Here is a 20,891-nt window from a genome sequence, read left to right on the forward strand (position 1 = left end):
TTATCAACATATGCGGTGGATTAAGGTCCACCCCAACCGTGGCACTTAATGAAATTCTGCATATAATGCCCGTGGACATTGCCGGAAGGTGTATGGCCGCAAAAGTGGCTATTAGGCTCAGGGAATCTGGGTTCCTAAAAGAGCGTGTTTCTGAACACTCAGACATGCTTACAAGCTTTGACTGCATACCGGATCATCTGGATAATGGAGTCGCCATATCAAACTCCCGCGGTTTCTTCTCTACCCATATACCGAAGAGGGAGTTATGTATGGGAAGAAGCCGTTGGAGGAGAGGGGCAGTAAACTTCTTTAGGGATTGGTCAAAGCTTGGGGGGAAGGTTGGTGGAGGGGTTTACTGTCGGGAGTTCTCCATCAGCTCTAGTTTCAGACTTCCCGACTACTGCAGTGTCTTCCGGGCCGAGGTTGCAGCCATCAAGGTAGCAGCTACTCCGGAGGGTATCCACTTTCAGGGAAGTGACCATTCACTCAGATAGTAGAGCAGCGATACTAGCCCTGAATTCATTCACATTGCGTTCAGGGCTGGTTGAGGAGTGTCTGGCGGCGCTGTCCCTGGCGGCGACAGTATTTACTATAAGGCTTGTATGGGTGCCGGGCCACAGCGGAATAGCGGGTAATTGCAAAGCTGATAAGCTAGCAAAGAAGGGCACCCTAGAGTCACTATCGGTAGAATGGGAACGGGTCGGTGCTCCGGTGTCCTCTTGAGTCCTGCTACTGGAGAGCTGGGCGTCGTGGATGCTTGGTCAACGTTGGACCAGCATTGGTACTTGCGCGGTCGCAAAAGCATTCTGGCCCAAGATAGATCACAGAAGATTTAACGATCTCTTCGCCCTCAGTAAGGCTAGCCTCTCTTTAGTAGTGGGGCTCTTGACAGGCCAGTGCCTTATTGGCACGCATGCTGTAAGACTAGGAATCTTACCGGATGCCGCTTGCAAAAGCTGCTTAGAAGAAAATGCGGCAGAAACTAGCCAGCACTTCCTTCTTGACTGTCCCGCATTCGGAAGGTTAAGACTTAGACATTTGGGGGCACATACCTTCAGACATCCTACCGAACTGGTGGGAGTAGATATCAAGCGCATTTGCAAATTTGTATCGGCCACCAAACGTTTTGCCGATCTGTAAGTCCGAACACAGGAACTCTATTTTGTATGGCATCACAAAGGACTACGTATAGTCCGCGTGCGATCTTTGATCAGCCATCTAACCTATCCTAAATATATCATAAAATTGTTTTGGAACAGTTAAGTGTTTTAGCGAATTATCAACTAACGAATTACCAGATTAACAAGTTCGGTTTGATTACTCCTATTGTGAAACTAATGTAAATCGGAAATTTAGAGCTCAAAATTTTATACGATGAGTAAAATAGGAGAGCAGGGAAGGTGAAGTCGAACATGCAAACTTCGATGGAGTTATACCTTTATTTGCTAGTTGTTGACCAAAGGGGAATTAACCAAAAACCGCACGACAAAAAATTAGCTGCTAAATTGTTAAACCAAAATTTTAGGAAATTGAAACTATAATCATGGTCACTTAATTTCTGCAATATTTTGTATACGGGTGTTGTAATAAGTTTAATTTGAAAGAAGATTCTTCGCTGAACTTACCGCTGGCGCCCATTTCGAAACTGATGCTTGAGTGTTCGGTCGTGACTGACTTTTCGAACGGCTTTTAAGTATTTTACGTGTGACAAATTGTCCGACATTGGAAGATGATTTTGACTTTTGCATTGTTGTGCTCAAACTTGCACCCTTCGCAGCAGCTGTTAATTAAAAGATTTAAGAATTCTTACATATATATATATATATATAATATATACAGGAAAATGTATGCTCAGATAATTTAATTGGGAAGCCAGACCCTTGCTTATTTTTCTGAGAATACAAAATAAATTAGTTATGGTATGTTATTAATTCTAATGAGATATTATTATTGTTAAAAACTCAACAGTAGTACTTTTTCCATGCAAAAAGTATCCAACCAAGGCTGACTTCGAAAACGAACTACTGCAAAGTTTCGGTACAGTATGACTGCAGTATTTATTCATCGTACAAAGTTAACTTTTGCGGTAAACTGTTTTGTTCAAGCGATAGTAAAAAGTTAAAAAAAATCAAATTAAAATCAAATAGTTTCATTAAAAATAATTTTTTTAGTTTCATCGAGAATGGAACCACAAACACCATCAAAATATTTATGAAAATATATTCTATTCTCACCATTATAAGTATATTTTTTGGCAAATTTCTGAATTTAAAGCAAAATTTAGTATAAATTGATAACAAAGCTTATTAAAGTTAATGCGCCATCGTTGCATATGTTAATGACAAGAAACATCAAGTTTATTTGTGATGCCCGATTTTCTCATTGCGCAACGATTACCACGTTTATACGTTGCAAAGGTACGCAATGTAACAAATATTACGGATTGCTATTGACGTTTTCAAAGTCAGCTGTCAACAGAAACCATAGTACTCGAAAGCGTCCTTTCGCTGTATATATTTCCAATACTGAATATGCGCTTAATTTTTAAGTCGCAAATAAAAAAAAAACAAGAAATAACAACTTGAATTTGATCGGTCTGTTTGTATGGTAACTAAATTCTAAAATGTGAATGAAATAAAGGTAAAGGTGCTTGAGATGATTAAGAGATCTTATTGGTATCGTCGAAATATCGGAAGCATCAGTGATAACCGATTCGAAACATCATTTGGGCCTAAAAAAAGCGAAAGCACTAAATTTTTTAGAAAAACAGCGTCGCGTTAATGTCTATGAAACAATGCTTTCCGACGGGATGTCATAAAACGTATTATATTACTGGCGACGAGTCTTGGATTTATGCTAACAACCTCATAGACCGACAACTCTTGTTTGATTCTTCGTCAGTTTTTCGACAAATTTTCAACCAATATCATGCCGAAACCACCGTATTCGCATGATATAGCTCCATGTGACTTCTAGCTATTCAGCAAGCTCAAACGACCGCTCCGAGGACCGTTTAGAGTCGATAGAAGATATTAAACGTGAATTGGTACGCGCATTAAGGGCTATTCCGGAAATTGACTTTAACAACTGTTTCGAAGATTGGATAAAATGCTGCCACAAGTGTATTGGGGTCAAGGGGGATTAATTTGAGGGCGAAGACATAGATTTTGAAGCATAAATTAAGAATTTTATTTATATCGAGATAAAACTGAACATGGAGACTCAGTTATATTTTATAAGAGTCAAAGTAAGTCTTGAAGCAATCTCAGACCGAATATGGGAACCCAAATACTATGACCGACTTTATACAGAAAGTAGTGGCCCTAATATATATTAGTGAAATTAAGTATGTATTTTCTGTTATCTGGTTATCCTCAAGAACACTTTGCGTTATGCCGATGCCGTGCTAGAACATTCCAATCGAGTTCACTTGATGAATTTCACAACAGAAACCGGAAGTGATTCCTACCTGCGTCTATATTACTGTGTATCTCGAATACTAGCTACCTGTCGGGCTGAGCAAAATACCACTATATTTTAGCAGTGGCTCTTTGCTCCCTTGAGGAGCCATAAGATAGAATATATGTATGTATATGTACATATATTTTACCAGATTCTGTTTCTAACAATGACGGGACTAGAATTCAGAAATAATTCGACAGGCAGTAATTTTTTTAATTATTCTTAGCAAAATTACGTCTGTGTCATTTCCACAGAGATATGTTTCCTAAGACCTATGTAAAGGCACTTCAATAATGAATTTGCAACGAAGAAACTTTATGCAAAAGTTCAATGGAACCCGAAGTACATATGTATATATTTTTGTTGCATAGATTTGTTTTAAAATTTGGTATTATTTGTATTTAATAAGATGATTAAACGAATTGAAGTAAATAGTTTAAAATAAACACGGAAAGGCTACATTCAACACAAGTGGGTTAAAGTTAGATGGGAAGTCGGAGATATGATATCGGAAGTATTTGAGAGAAGATATGGATAAGTTGCGTTACTCGTACACAAGTATATTTCCCTAAATACACATTGATCGAAATATCCAGCAAAAAGCCTGCCAAGATAACGAAAATTATTGCATGTTTTATATGGTACCGATTCGTTGATAAATGTTTGCTTTAAACTACTATAACACATAATATTGGGTATTCGAAAAAGCCTTTTCGTATTTCTAATTAAACTTCAACTTACTTTTTTATATTTATAATGAACGAGAAAAGTAACATTTTGGTCGACTACTTTTTGCCATATTTCCGCTAGAAACATTATTTCATCAGTGTAAGTCTTTCACATTGAAATTTCCTGAACGGAGCGAGCGAACCATTGTAGTGCTATACGATGTGATACTACATCGTCTCCGCAAACTTCACCAATTAAGGGCATGCGTGGCATTCTTCCCTTTTTTATAAAAAAAAACTAGAGGACCCGTTCGCGTTTTACTGTAGCTGATACATAAAACGTACTACTAATATATGATTTCTATTATTTAGTTATAACTATAAGTTAAGGAGATACAGCATTTTTGGTGAAGCAACTTGTGTTAGTTTACAAAAAAATAATCAAAAAGCATTTCGTGTGTTAATAAAGCATTGCTTTTTGGAGGAAAAATACTGTTGAATTAGGGCTGTGCACCAGGGGAATCAACCGAGTCCAATCGACAGTCAGCCTAGTGGACTGCATATTATGAAACGGTTCCCAAGATAAAAAATTCGGCTGGGTTATTGAATCGGTCTTTTGGGATGCATGTGTTATAATTTTCATCGATTGATTACTGAGCCAGTTTTAATCCATTGTACTACGTATTTGGTTGCAGTTCTATTCTACCATTTCCCATATTTTGCAATTTTATTATTTTTTAGGAATGGCCAGTTTGAAATTGTACGCTCGTTTCCCACCAATTTTCAGGCGAACCGGTTCAGTCGTTCTTGAGTTGTAAATGGTGTAACTAACACGACTTTCTTTTATATATAAAGAAATGTGGTTTTTTGTTGTTTTTATTATTGTTATTATTTTATTTTTTTTTTGAAGAAATGATTCAAATGATTCTTACAAACATAAATTTTGAACAAATGCTTATGATTTGAAATATAAGTTTTGTATTTATGAATTGTATTGAATTTTAACATAAAGAGATAAAAGGTATCCTATGTCCTTATCCTAGTTCTAACCTACCTCCCCACCAATTTTCAGCCAAATCGGTTTAGTCGTTCCTAGTTATACATAAATGGTGTAAATAAAACGACTTTCTTTTATACATGTACTACATATATATAGATTTTAAAATATAGCGAATCTATTCATTATTTTCACTAATTTTTGAACAGCTTTAACTTTTTTCAACTTCTCCGAATTTAGTTTTTTTTAGAAAATGAACGCTATACTATGGTATGACACAATGTGATTGGTAGCACTAGAGATGTACGAGTGCAACGATATCTATTGACCACGAAAAGACTTTTTCAACTACCCAATATTATACTTTCACTTAACTTTGCAAAGGTATCCTAAGAATTTACCGATATATGCGGAATAAAGAAACAAATTTAAAATCCTTGCATAGGGTAGAGGGGGTAGTAGTGATCCGATTTTATCCATTTTAGGTGTGAGAACATATTTTTATTAGATTGAGATGCAATTTTTTTAATATATCTCACATAGTACCCAGAATATGCAGTATAAAACCAACCGGAAATTCGAAAATCTTTATATTAGGTATATTGGGGCTAGGAGAAGTATTGATCCAATGTGTTTACTTTTGACACAAGTGTTCTGTAATATCAGAAAAATCAGCCACAGGCATGTCTTCAGTATATCAAGAATCATATTGTAATTAAAATTTTATTATATGTGAAGTAGGAGTGATTTTTGTTCTATTTCGCCAATTTTCCCAGCATAATATAGGAATGTCAAAGTAATGTTACTTGATTAATTTGGTAAAACTAGGTACTGAAATATGGATTTTTACTTAAAGGGGACCGGTGCCACGCCCATTGTCCAGTTTTGATACCGCTATATTTATCGAAATTTCAGTAGTTTTCAACATAACCGTTGTATGAAAAGTGGACAGGGTTATAAATCGGTTTTTCCCATTTCCACATTTTCAGAGTTAGTGAGATAAGGCAATTATATTCCAAAATTAGTTTTGACTTGAAAAAAAATATATTTCCGTAAATGTGGACATAAAAATTTATATAGTATGTGCAAAAAACTTTTCTAATAGATACTACATATTGTTCTCTTTCTAAAAAGTAAGTAATACATTTTTTAGAACAAACTTCACCAATTTCTTTAGAACATACTGGTCATTTTTGTCGCATTCAGATAAAATGGCATTTTTTAGGAGTTTAGAGATGTAATTTCTCCTGGAACAGGAATAAATTTTAGCGGAAAGCGTTCGCCAGAAATTCTCAATGGCATTGAAATCGAGTCATAAAGCAAACCACTCAAGATGTTCAATTCCTCGAGTGTTAAAAACCGTTTCCCCAGCTACGTGCGTCGGTGCATTATCGATAGTTGGCAAAATCTAGTTGTTCGTTTTCTAATAAATTTATGTTCATTTTTACACAAAACTTATTTTGGACTTGCATTCTGATGCACCTAAAATAGGATATTTTAATTCAAATTCAGGAGAATTTAGTAAGTAACATCAATATTAAAAATATATATTGGAAAGAAATCCAAAATAAGTGTGTTGTGAAACGCTTAAATAAAGTTGTTTTTATAAACTCATCATTCTGTTGAACAAATAAGTAGTGAACATGTGTACATTTGTAACAGTAAGTCTGCCTTTAGAAAACTCAATATCAAGACAGCTTTAAATACTAAAAATAAAATTTAGGAATAGCGGAAAGGTGACATCTCCCACTAAAGATAAATAAATAGATAATAATTTGTAAATTTATGTTAATATTTATCATTACCACATTCAGTAATTTAAAGTTCTTTTTACTTCCTACTAACCCTTAATAATTAATTTAAATACAATTCTAATTTAATAATTTTAGGATTCTGAAAATTTGAAGTAAATCCGACAAATACTTTTGGAGTTATTTGATAATTAGGAAGGGGTTTTCGGGCGCTCTGAAACGTTAGTGTAAAACTTAAAATGCGTTTTTCTAAAAACAATGCTTTTGAACTGATGACCACAGTAGACCGATCTATAGACTTCAATGCAATTTATGCAGCATTTTAAAAGCTAGTGCCTGATCAAAGGATTTGTTTAAGTACTATTTTTTATAAACAATTAACGCTTAGTTCTGGACAAAAGCTTCGATGAAGCTCTATATTATTTATTAATAGAACAAACTGTTTGTGCTGATTGATTTTAGATTAATCTCTACGGATTAGAGATGGGCACCGGAATGAACTTCGGTGGAACCAGACAACACATTTTTAAATTTCTGTCAAGTCAAGTCGAAACCTTATTTAATGTTTCAATACTTTAACTTTTAAATAAATCAATTTACAGGACAAAAAAACTTATTTAAAGTTTTCATGTCTGTGACTATATCTCACCTCTACAGTTTTGAGTTATTTTAAAGCCGTTTTTTGAATATACCACTTAAGGTTTTCCAAATCGAACTAATTTAAGTAGTTTTTTAAATCGAGAAGTCTTGTTCAGCTCACTGGCTATTAGAACTAGATATAAACAGCGAATATTCATACATAAATGTATTCATATACTATACATGCACTTATGTACAAGTAAAATATATAAAAATTATTTTCTTTTGAATTCATTGCTTCAAATAAAAAAAAATTAATTATATTAATAATAAAATAATTTTTTATTATATCAATTTATAATTATATATAACTTCTGGGTCGAAACTTTGTTACTTACATTTCGCAGAATGCTTATGTGAATTATTTTGCTATGTTAATAATCCTCAGTTGATGAGATTCTAGTACATGTGTATATGTTATAATATGCACGTGTAGTGGTCCCTGGCGTATTAACCTTAGTGTACATTGCTATTGACGCGAAAAAGAATTTGTTTTCGTTTCGCCCTTCTTTTATTAGTTGCCCCTACTTTTTAAATTTGCATACTTTTGCCGATCGCCGGCCTTTGGGACATTACTAAATCATTCAAATATATATACTTATGCGTTTATTCCATACAAGATTCGTATGCACACATTTGCTCATTGATTTGGCGTACTAATTTAAATGTGTATGTATGTATGTGATCACATAAAGAATTCATACGTAATAAATTGATATGGGATGTTTAAATACTTTTTAGCTATTTTTTCATTCTGCTTGTGCTTTTAGTGACCGTCAAAACTAATGAGTGTGCTTAGTAAATTTATTTGAACAACAAAGTGTGAAGATTTGAATATTTTTCTGTTATAAGTTTTTTTCGCCCTAATAGATTTTCACTTTGTTTACCTATGTTCTGACTATAGCTGGGTAGCAGTTTTTCAAACTTTATTTAAACAAATTTTTATTGAGATGCAAACCAACCAAAAGGGGAACTGAAGAAATATGTGCACTGAAAACGTGAATGTCAGTGCCACAATAGCTACACTAAACGCAATTTTTTATTAGTATTAGTACATTTGCTTATTTGTAAATACGGCATTCATACATACATACTTATGTATTAACCGAACATCACACCATACTATCGGGTGATTTTTTAAGAGCTTGATAACTTTTTTAAAAAAAAACGCATAAAATTTGCAAAATCTCATCGGTTCTTTATTTGAAACGTTAGATTGGTTCATGACATTTACTTTTTGAAGATAATTTCATTTAAATGTTGACCGCGGCTGGGTCTTAGGTGGTCCATTCGGAAAGTCCAATTTTGGGCAACTTTTTCGAGCATTTCGGCCGGAATAGCCCGAATTTCTTCGGAAATGTTGTCTTCCAAAGCTGAAATAGTTGCTGGCTTATTTCTGTAGACTTTAGACTTGACGTAGCCCCACAAAAAATAGTCTAAAGGCGTTAAATCGCATGATCTTGGTGGCCAACTTACGGGTCCATTTCTTGAGATGAATTGTTCTCCGAAGTTTTCCCTCAAAATGGCCATAGAATCGCGAGCTGTGTGGCATGTAGCGCCATCTTGTTAAAACCACATGTCAACCAAGTTCAGTTCTTCCATTTTTGGCAACAAAAAGTTTGTTAGCATCGAACGATAGCGATCGCCATTCACCGTAACGTTGCGTCCAACAGCATCTTTGAAAAAATACGGTCCAATGATTCCACCAGCGTGAATTTTTCGGGATGCATGGGCAGTTGGCCACCAAGATCATGCGATTTAACGCCTTTAGACTATTTTTTGTGGGGCTACGTCAAGTCTAAAGTCTACAGAAATAAGCCAGCAACTATTCCAGCTTTGGAAGACAACATTTCGAAGAAATTCGGCTATTCCGCCGAAATGCTCGAAAAAGTTGCCCAAAATTGGACTTTCCGAATGGACCACCTAAGACGCAGCCGCGGTCAACATTTAAATGAAATTATCTTCAAAAAGTAAATGTCATGAACCAATCTAACGTTTCAAATAAAGAACCGATGAGATTTTGCAAATTTTATGCGTTTTTTTTTTTTAAAAAAAGTTATCAAGCTCTTAAAAAATCACCCGATATATCAGTGTACATTAGGGTGTGTCATTCTGAGGCAACCATTTTTTTCAATTGAAAAACAAGCTAAAAACTTTCGAAAATGTGACAAAAAAAGTCACTCAACAGATGAGCTCTTAATATTAATATTAAGAGGTGCCTGTTTCAAATTTTCTATTTTCCATATAAATAACATGGAAAAAAAATCATTTTTTTGTGGTGCGGAGGTAGTCGAAGTCGATTAAGAATCGATTCTTGACATTCGAAAAATCGATTATTTTACGAGAAAACTCGATTCTTGAGTAGAATCGGAATCGAGTTTACCATTCCTACTGGCAGCCATCGCGTGCACATATAATAACTTCCGCACAATAACCACCACAAAAAAATGATTATTTTTCCATGTTATTTGTATGGAAAATAGAAAATGTGAAACAGGCACCTCTTATTATCAATATTAAGAGCTCATCTTTTGAGTGACTTTTTTTTGTCACATTTTCGAAAGTTTTTAGCCTGTTTTTCAGTTGAAAAAAAAAGGTTGCCTCAGAATGACACACCCTAGTGTACATACATACATATAGCAAATATAACAAATTCTGTTAATTTTAATCGATTAGAGTAACTAAAATTATAAAAAATTTTGATTAGTTATCATTGTAAATTTATAACAAAAACATTAAAAAAATTTACTTAACACAAATACCAAAAATAATTAACACCAGTTTATGCCATGTACACTAAGGGCGACGCATTATGCCTGCGCAATCGATCTATTCATTCGTCCGAAATTCTTAGATATCGAGTATTGAAGATTTATTTTTTTTTAATCTGGCAACATGTTGCACACAATGGAAAAATATTCTCATAACGATAGTGTCTAACACCATATGAATACAAGGACTGTGATATGTGAAATGGCAATTTGAAAGCTTGATTTTAATCGATCAGTTTTTATGACAGTTATGAGCTAGTATAGTTGTTCGATCAGAGCTATTATCTCGGAGACTATATTGACTTGTACTAAACAAACAAAAACCAATAATGTTACTTCGGTTCATAGAACTGATCGTTCCTTTTTATGCTATATGCTTTATTAGTCCGACATCAGCGGTTCCAACAAATGTACAGCTTTTTGGTGAGAAAGAGACGTAAGCAAAGTTCTAAATCGATATGTCAAAAACTCTTGGCGCTCAAATCGCGTATATACAGACGGACAGACATAGCTAAACCGACTCATCTCGTCCCGCTGATCAATGACATACATCCTTACATATACTTTGTAGGCCTCCGACGCTTGTTTTCGTGTGTTACAAACATCGTGACAAACTTAATATACCCTGTTCACGATTTCATATATATTTTTGTTTTATATTTTTTGGGCTAAAACTTATACCTAAACTCCAGGTTTAATAACTTAAGCAAATTAGAAAATTATAACTAGGTTGTTATATTATGTATGTATATGTATCACACCAGAGCATAACATAATATAGTATAACTAGAATTCGTGTTGAAGACAATTAAGTGATGCAACCATATTTTCGTACTGTTTTTAATGCAATTTAATCTTCACTCAAGGATATGAAGAAAACTAGATTCAATCGAGTTATTTCGTCTATTCAGTTAAGTTGGAGAGGGCGTCTATTCTACCATAGAAGGCTTTTAACATATTTTTTACCTGCTCGCAAATATAAAATATTCCAAAAAATATTGAAGGTTTGACATAATTATGTTAATTGTTTTTTAATATATTTACATACATATGTACATAGCTATAACTGTACTTACAGTCATTCATTATTGGACTGTGATCGTATTTTGAACTTCGATGGAATTTTAAAAAGCTGCTAGAATGATTTGGAACATTTCTTTCAGCACTACTGTTGCCAGTATCTTCATCATCAGGAGTTGCTGCTGCACTACTACTAGTTCCGTGCCATAAATTTGATAAAAACTGTGATCCAACGTGACGAAGGCTTCCCATGCTGCTTCCAATTCCGTGGTTCGCTTGACGAGCCTCTAAATTGTGGATAGCTCCACTGAAAGTTACAGGAGATGTTGGCGATGTCGGTGCAGATGAGGAACCACAACTTGATAATGCCGGTATCGATGTGGCATTGTTTAAACAGATCTTTTGGTCGTATTCCAGCTTTTTTTGAATACGTTCATCTAGTGCCCGCTGCCATTCGGCATGAGCTCCCTCTAAGATACTATATGTTTCTTTACCACGTATAAAGTCTAAACAAATCACGGGCCATGCGTCCAACGTTTGTACAGCTTTCGAATTGTCTTCATCCATACCAGGTGGATTAATTTCGCCCTTCGCTTTTATATTTCGTAAATTACGATCGTAATTAACACGCTTAAATCGATTAGAGTTATCATCATTGACGCTCTTCTTTCGGGCCATACGCAAATATCGCTTAATCGTATCACTTACGGATTGTGAAATATCTTCATTATCTATTGAACTCTTGCGACGATGATGGTGTTGAGGGCTTGTAGTTGTTGTAGAACTGGCGCCTTTCTCCATCTCATCATCAGTGGCGCTAGGCGTGCAACTTAATAAAGCCTTCAATGAAGCCTCTTCCTGTTTCAAATTCTTATATTCTTCTGCTAAACGTTTAATTTCTTGCAAAGGGACAAAGTTAGTTTGAGTTCCACAAGAATTAAAATACTTCACAGCCTGAGGCTGTTTCACATGTCTTAAAGGTACGTTATTTGTGCTGTTTTTGTTTAAAGCTGGTAGATTGAGTGCATTTGGTGGCTTACGTGTGCGAGGCGCTGGCGTAGGAGGCATAGGTTTGATACTAGTGTCCTTTGGGATTGAAAGGAGTTGATTTTTTGGTACTGCTCCAGTTATTGACGCTGATGGTATCGTTAGTTTTGTAGCGGTTTTTCTCAATTGAATGATAGTTTCTTGATTGGAAGGTTCTAAATTCAAATTCTGATCTTTAGTACTACCTCCAAACTTAACAACTCTATTAACGTTATCACCAAAATTCTGTAAACTAGACAATGATGAAGAATGCCTTATATTCGGTCGTGTAGCCTTTAATGACGGTGTGGAATGTGTACTCAAAACACGATGTAACTGTTGTTTTTTAAGAGAATTATATATTTGTTTAAGTAAAACCTTATCCTGAAGAATAGCTGGAGTAATATCATTTGGTGGTATTGTAAATTCATTTACTCTCGCACTACGAGAAATTCTTCGTAAACGTTCAAGCAGTTCATCGATTTCATTTAGTTGTTGTAAATCGTTAGGAAGTTGTAGTGCAAAAAAATTAGGACCACGTGAAGTTATATTGCCGCTGTTAGTCCGTAACGTCCGGCTATCAGGACGACGAGCACTTGGCGAAGCTGTCTGATCTGGCCGGACAGTCTTTGAGCTGAGTAATGTCGTAGTTTTACACATTTCGTCAAGCTTTAAAAAAGACTGCAAAAGATCGATTACTTGATCAGCATTGTGTGCTTCTTCCTGTTCTATTGCTTCTATCGTATTTGATCCCTTTTGCCCGGTATGTTGCAATAAATGTTTCAAACGTTGTTTCGAATTTCGCACGGCTCCTGGATAAGAAGACTTCCGACGCCACAATATAAAACGGGGTTCGTTGGAACAAATCTGTTGAAAATTTGCTTCAATCTTAGCTATATCTTCTTTACAGTTTTGTGCTCCTTCCGGTATAAGCTTACGACCAGCATCAGTCATATATTTCCAAGTTTTACGTGTAAGTAACCAACGTTCCCGTTTTTTCTCTTTCTCTTTGATTGTTGGACGACGACGTGCTAATTGTGGTGATGCTGCGGTCACTGTGAATGAGGGAAATTTCAAACTGGTATCTCTTGAAGATGGTTGCCAAACTGTAAAAGCCGCTTGTGTTGCCGTCGACGCTGTCGTGCCAATCGTAGCGGATGCATCACTTAGCTCCTGATATAGCTCTTTTAGTGCATCATCTAACGGACCAGAGCGTTTTTTCACAATTTGAATCGGACGTCGCAATGTAGTGCCACTTGCTTGTGATGTCACTATATCCTTCTTGGTATCCATGTTAAATGCGATACAGAAACCACCGTCAATAAATGCACGATTCTACCAAATCAAAACTTGTTTAGTTTGATAACAATATTAAATGTTGCGGCCTCCCTGAGAAGGAAAAGCATAGTATTAAACAATCATTATTTGACGGCGAGAGAAAAGTTATAACAATTGTACTTATACATATTTAAATAGCAGAATGTAAAAGTGTGTTGAAGCTAAAATCTTTTTAACGTTTTGCACTTATTTATATTAATTTGGTGACTGTTTGAGGATAAGCAAAAAATCGTGATTTTCCTTGCGCTGAGATTGGTAAACTGTACAATTTTCGACTGCAGCACGTTCTCAAATAATTTTGGAATTCAGCATTAATGCAAATATATGACGGCATATAGAAAAAGTCTTAACGGCCCAAAAACTTAAATAATTAATAATAATTGCATGAGGTGCTAAATTTTAAATACGTTTTCAAAAAAACAGCAATAATCTCATTTGCCGGCTTGTTTTTTTTTGTTGTACCTACTAACACATGGGTACAACTCATAAAGCTCCCCTTTATGATTGAATTCTGAAAATATAATTATCTGGAATTTTCTTCCTTTAATAAATCACGCTTCAGTCCATACTTAATGCAGAATAAACATCAGCTCTTCGAAATGATCATAAAAATTTGAAAATTTTGCACCGCAATGGTATACGTGTTTTCTCGCAGTTCACCGCGAGTAAAGAAAAACGCAAAACTTATTAGTCAATATTATTCTTACAAATGTGGGATTTCAGTCATTCGTGTCTTATCAAAATAACTTCATTAATTTTATTTGCCGAATCATTGGCGTTAAAGAGGAAAATTAAATATTATTTCTTTTGGTTCTCCTCGTCTCCAAAATAAGTGAAAATAAGTATGCACTTCCAGTATAACATAAGAAGACCACGCCACTAATAAGTACTTATAATATAAAATTTAGAACATTTTATCACGCAGAAATTCCATCCCGCACAATAAGGCAATAATTCAAATGAGATGCACATCGCGATAAAAATACATTTTCATGTTTTATTCACCTGAACTGGAATCTCTCAAGTAAATGATTTATATCTCTAGTCCCATTTCAAAACCTTGTATTGTGAAATTACACAGCTCTAAAAAACAAAAAAAAAAATATATATATGTTAACAATTTGGATGTTTCTAAATACCTTTTTTTTCAAAATTATTGTACTTATTGAATCTGCTTTTTCTTAAAGCCTAACACTAAGTAATAAAACCTTAAATCTATTTAAAAACTAGACAGACTCAAGCAAGTGACTGAGCTGTTTTGGTGACACGTCGCTCTTTAATACGCAGGCATATCTCTTCTTTTAAGTCGTGTTTGATCGCAGGAATGTACCAAAGCATTAGCCAAAGGGTTTGGGTGATCTCGGAGTTTAGATATATATTTAATTCTGCTATCATCTACTTCTTTCTTTACCAATGGAATACCAAGATCTTTATGGATATTTTCGTTACGCATGTACTCGTACCATGGTGCACACGTGATTGTTCTTTTTTGTTTCATTTTTGATTGGAACCTTTGTATTATATCAATTTTAGTTGCACAGATCGTACCACACAGTTGAATGCCATACATCCAAATCGGTTTCATGATTGCATTGTACAGCAGGACTTTGTTGTCTAGACTAAGTTTAGAATTTTTGCTTAAAAGCCAATTTAAATTTCCTGCTCTTAACTTCATGCATTTTATTTTACAATTTATATGTTTTCGCCACGTGAGCCTTCGATCCAGGTGAATCCCAAAATAAGCTACTTCATTCGCTTGGGGTACTAAAATATTGTTTTTTTACTTCCGGGCACATCTTTGGTCTTAGCGAAAATGTAATATGCTTACACTTCTGTTCATTCACATTTATACGCCAGTTCGCTAGCCATTCTTCGGCAGAACTTAAATGCTCCGCTAATATTCTTGATGCTAAAATGTGGTATTTGTTACTAGCTGTGTCGTCCGCAAAAGTGGAAGTTAATACATTATTAGCTGTTGGGAGATCTGCTGTATATGTGATGTATAGTGTTGCGCCTAAAACACTGCCCTGGGGTACATCAGCCCTTATCTGTCGTTCATCAGATATGAAATCTCCCACTTTTACCATAAATTTTCTATTTTTTAAATAAGACTCCAATGTTTTATACAATTCCAAAGGTAAATTTTTTTTAATTTAGTATAAAAGACCTTCGTGCCACACCTTATCAAACGCCTGAGCTACATCCAGAAATATTGCTGAACAGTACTCCCTGTGCTCAAATGCTTTCCTTGTATCGTTAGTAATTCTATTTACTTGCTCTATTGTGCCATGTTTAGCACGAAACCCGAAGTGATGCATTGGTATTGCATTATTTTCGTGAAGGAAAGGAGACATCGTTGATAGTAATACTTTTTCAAATACTTTTGAAAGACAGGGTAGAAGACTGATTGGTCTGTACGAAGACGGCTGTGTTAAGTCTTTCCCAGGTTTATCTATCAAGATAATCTGCGACTTTTTCCATGAAATTGGATAGTATCCGAAACTAAGAATTACATTGAAGAGCAAAGAGAGGGAAAATTGATCATGTCCCGTCGACTTTTTTGGATTAAGTTCTTTGATGATACCAATAATTTCAGAAGGTGAAGTCTTAAGTGCCTCGAGCGACTCTTTAGCTGTGTTGGGTAAGATTGACAGCTTAAAGTTGTTCTTTGGCAAATTGGCTTGAAATACCTTTTCTAGGTGATTTGCAAAACAATTAGTCTTTTCCTCGTCACTGCGAGCCCAATTTCCACCCAAGTCTCGTATAGGCATGTTGGAGTCAGTTGGTGGCTTCATGGACTTTTGGGCTTTCCAAAGGGAATTTTGCTTGTTTGAATTTGGACACAGCTTCTTTATATACATTTCGGTGTTCAATTCTTCCTCACGTTTAAGCGATTTTTTTAATTTACGTACAGCAGAGTTTAATTGAAGCTGAGTGGAAGGGGAACAATTTATCTGCTGTTCACGTCTTGCACGCCTTTTTCATTTACAAGCATTTCTATTTCTCTATTAGAGATTTTTCTGGAACCAAGCGGCTTATAGCTTTTGTTTGGTGTTGCTAAGACAGCTGCGCTGGTTATTATATCATTGACTTCTCTTATGCTTTCGTCAATATCTCTTCCTGTATTTATTTTGTACTCAATATTAATGTGGCTACTGACGTATTTTTTATATTTTAGCCAATTCGTTTTATAAGAAGTTAGACCCACTACTGGATTAACGAATATGGGGTGTTCACATAACTTTATTAGTACAGGAGAGTGATCAGAAGATAGATCAGTACATGTATCAGCTGTTATGTGCGATTTATCTATATTTTTGATTACCTCAAAATGAATTAAGTCTGGTATTTTCTTACGATCACTAGGCCAATATGTCGGCTTACCAGGAGATATTATTTCAAGGTTATTATGCCTATTTATAACAGTTTGATACAGCTCATTTGTGTGAATTTTCAAACTCTAGGACAATACAAAATTAAAATCTCATAAAGTTATACATGGGGCATTCTAAAGTTTGAATCTAGTACCCCCTAGTGGCGTCAACTATATGTCGACTGGTGCGTTAAAATCTGCTATTGTCCAGTGAGAATTTTATGGTATTTCATGGATTTAAAGTGAAGTTATTGCGTTTTAAGTATCAGTCTGTTTGTGTTATCGGTGCGAAAATGAGCTTCAAACAAAAAGCCACCATCACATTTTATTTTAAAAATGGTAAAACTTTTATCGAAACGATGTAATTGGTGAAACAAGTTTATGGCGATGATTGCCTATCCAGTAGCAGAGTGCACGAGTGGTTTCAACGTTTTCTAAGTGGTCGTGAGGACATAAATGACGATCAACATGTGGGTCAATCAAAATCCGTGATCACCGGAAATTCCACCGAAACTGTGCGTGAATTCATCAAAAATCAGCCGAAATCATCATTGAAATTCATGGAAATGGAATTGAACCTCTCCAAAACATCGATTTATCGCATTTTTACCGAACATTTGGGCTTACGAAAGGTGTGTGCACGGTTTGTTCCGCACAAATTGACTGACGACCAAAAACTGCTCAGAATCCAACAACGCTTGTGACCGATTATTTGACCAAAAATCACATTTTAACCCTTAACCTCGTATTCACCTGATATGGCACCGTGCGACTTTTTTATGTTCGGAAAAATGCATTTGCCCATGAAAGGAAAGCGTTATGCAGATGTAGAGGTCATTCAAAAGGCTTGCACCGCACTCGTTCGACATGTTTTTGGATCGTGCAAAAATCTGTATTGAAGCAAAAAGAGACTATTTTGAATAAAATTAATTGATTTTGCCGAAAAAATATTTGTTCTATTTTTTTAAAGACCTTTGGAACGCACCTTGTAAGTTATAAGGATCCAAATACTTACATAGCGTTGAGAGTTGTAATTGAGTAAATTCATTTTTTATGGAATCCAACAAAAATTTTTTTAAACAAGTGTAAAGATTTAAGATTTTATGATGCGTTATAACAAGTTGTGTGAGTTCCCTAATAGTCAGAAAAAGCAGATTGGTTCCACCTGGATTTAAAAGTGAGGAAAGAAAGGCTTCGATGTTGATGAGTTCATCATATGATGACAGATTACGACAGGTTTTTTGTATTTCCTTATATTTGTAATGTTTAGTGAAAAGAAATTTAAAAATAAAAGAAAGAAAATCTTTCAACATCAATAATAGTTTAATTAATTGTGGCCTCCAATATATCCAAAATTGGACTTATATCTAGACATTTTTTAAATACCTGAATTACATTTAACAGAAAGCCTTTCTTGTAATTTCTTCAGAATTTTATCAGTTTTGAATATTATATATTCAGCAGAATTTCGGAGTAAACTTGGTAGCGAAATCACAAGATGCTGCCATACTTCAAACAATTTAACTATAAAATATTAAATAAAATAAAAAGGTTCTAAACCGTATTTTTATACTCTAATATAATCCAGGTAAATAAAAAACATAACGAGTATAACAAGACAAATGAAATCATTGTGTCTTGACGAAACTTGGCAGACGTCTTCTTTGGAACTGTAAGGAGGTTGGTGTTATATTGGTATTGCCACACTCCTAAAATATAATTAGTAAAAAACTGAATATATCTATATCTGGGTAAGAAATTTAAGGATTGGGGCTTAAAATGCACTTTAGGTTCTCACAAACATTAGTCAAATGTTCAATTCAATATGTAAAAAAAACAAATAAGCAAAGTGTTAATTCGAGTGTAACCGAACAGGTTGTACTCTCGCAACTTGCAAGGATCAAAGCCGGAAAAGCCTCAACCAAGGGGATAAGTTTAATATATTAAGAAGATCGGAATTGATTACATTAGGGATACGATGTGTGGACCAAGATCTACACCAATTTCATTTATATTCATTCATCACACATGTTGACCAATTGGGTGTGTGGGGCCTAGGGAAGATTCTCTCCGAATTTCATATACTACATAAATATATATAATAATATTAATATCTCATACACTGACTCATATTTTCAATATATAGTCAACCACAGGCACTGAGGTCCACATCTTTGGTACCTAGGGCTTAATAATTACGGTCTGATTTTGACAACATGATGGCTTACCTTAAATACATTATTTTTGCACAATTTTGTTTCGATATATTTATTGCATTTTGATTCGAATATTGCAAACTGAATGAATATGGAATTACAAATTATGTTATATGGGAAGGAGGTGTGGTTGTACGCGGTGTGTTCAAGAAATAACTGGATTTTTTTTAAATAAATATGTATTCACTTGTCTACATTAAAGTTGCTGTCTTCAAAATAATCCACATTCGATATTATGCGCTTACGCTAGTGCTTCTTCCAATCTTCGAAACCCTTCTCAAAGGCGATTTTTGGGGTAGCCTTTTGCTCTTTTCATCTATCTAGAAAAACAAGGCCGTCGTTTTAAGGCTTAAGGTTCGATTTAGTTTTGTTAGAAATAAGAAAAAGTGACACCGAGCCATGTCGGGCAAATACAAGAACTGGTGCATCATTACAGTATTGTTTTTTCCAACAAACAAGAAAGGAAGAGTGAGCTTTTAACAAACGAAAATCTCCAACTCATAAAAACACATACATATAACCTTAGCGGCTGCTGCAGCCAAAGAAAGAAATGAATTCAGCTGAAGATTATTATCGTACTTCAGAGGCATGTACATATATCAACATAATAAAAAAAATGTCAATTAGAATCTCCAAGCCCGCGAAATTGTAACTTTCCGTTACACGCCACGTCCATACGGGTTCAAAATTTAATGTTTCTTACGCATTTGTAGTGTTTTCGCATTCTGAATAGTAGTCAGTAGAAATGCCGAAAAGGTTTGGCATAAACAATTTTGGCTGATTTAAAGAAAAATTTGAATTGAGAAAATAAAATTTCTATTGATTGATTAAAATTTAAGTGATTGTGAAAAGCAACATTTGATATATTCTGCTGGTTTTCAATTTCTTTACTTTTTCGTTATTTCGGTCTTTGGGAGAATATCTCTTACAATGCTATTATGTATATACAAATCATATATTGGATTTCCCATTTAATAATTTACGGCTTACTTACCTTTTTAAATAAATTTGTAGGTATTATTATTTTTGTAGTTTGCATATTAATTATTTCTTTCAGCCATTTGATACTCGATTATTGACCAGAGATGAAATATGTGAGTTATTTGTGCTTTACCATAACTGTTTGAGATATTATCATCATATCAGCACTATTGAGCCGACACAGGCATACATATTTAATATTACTTATATATATTTTTAGTTCATACACATATATACACAATGTACATGGATATTTATATAAGTATAAGTTGTTGCAGTTGTCGTCAAAGAAACAAAATCTGTTACACACGGCATTTATACTCATACTCGTATATTCGCTGCCACACTTTTGACCATTTTGAACTTAAAATTTATCGTATTCAATGGTAAAACTAATATTTTAACCCGATATATACGTAAATGCGAGTTTCGCGGTAAAATACATTACTGCCACAATCTGCGAATATAAGCTCTTCATATTTGTTCAATATTCTATGTACTTATTTATTGTACCCATAAATTTCTTTGTAGAGTTCTTAACAAAATGTGTGTTAAATTCGTGTAAATAAATAATTTTGTTTAAATAAGAAATCACTCAATTTATAATAATCACTTCGTTAGCTAGATGTAGCAGCCGTAAAGCATAAGA

General features: G+C 34.6%; 1 protein-coding gene across 4 annotated transcripts in view; it reads right to left on the reverse strand.

Moving 5' to 3' along the window:
- Positions 1 to 20,779, reverse strand: part of LOC126766094 (uncharacterized) — a 56,944-nt gene extending 36,165 nt beyond the window's left edge. For 2 of the 4 annotated variants that reach the window (XM_050483856.1, XM_050483858.1), the window contains exons 1-3: positions 20,256 to 20,779; positions 11,365 to 13,723; positions 1,626 to 1,780 (exon numbers count right to left, since the gene is read on the reverse strand). In XM_050483856.1, coding sequence (XP_050339813.1) covers positions 1,626 to 1,780; positions 11,365 to 13,627 — 2,418 coding nt within the window. In that variant the 5' untranslated portion in view covers positions 13,628 to 13,723; positions 20,256 to 20,779. The remainder of the gene's footprint in view (positions 1 to 1,625; positions 1,781 to 11,364; positions 13,724 to 20,255) is intronic. The other 2 variants (XM_050483857.1, XM_050483854.1) reach the window with 2 other exon arrangements.
- Positions 20,780 to 20,891: the final 112 nt, after the last annotated feature.

Source organism: Bactrocera neohumeralis, unplaced genomic scaffold (genome assembly GCF_024586455.1).
Source record: "Bactrocera neohumeralis isolate Rockhampton unplaced genomic scaffold, APGP_CSIRO_Bneo_wtdbg2-racon-allhic-juicebox.fasta_v2 cluster11, whole genome shotgun sequence".
NCBI classification, from domain to species: domain Eukaryota; kingdom Metazoa; phylum Arthropoda; class Insecta; order Diptera; family Tephritidae; genus Bactrocera; species Bactrocera neohumeralis.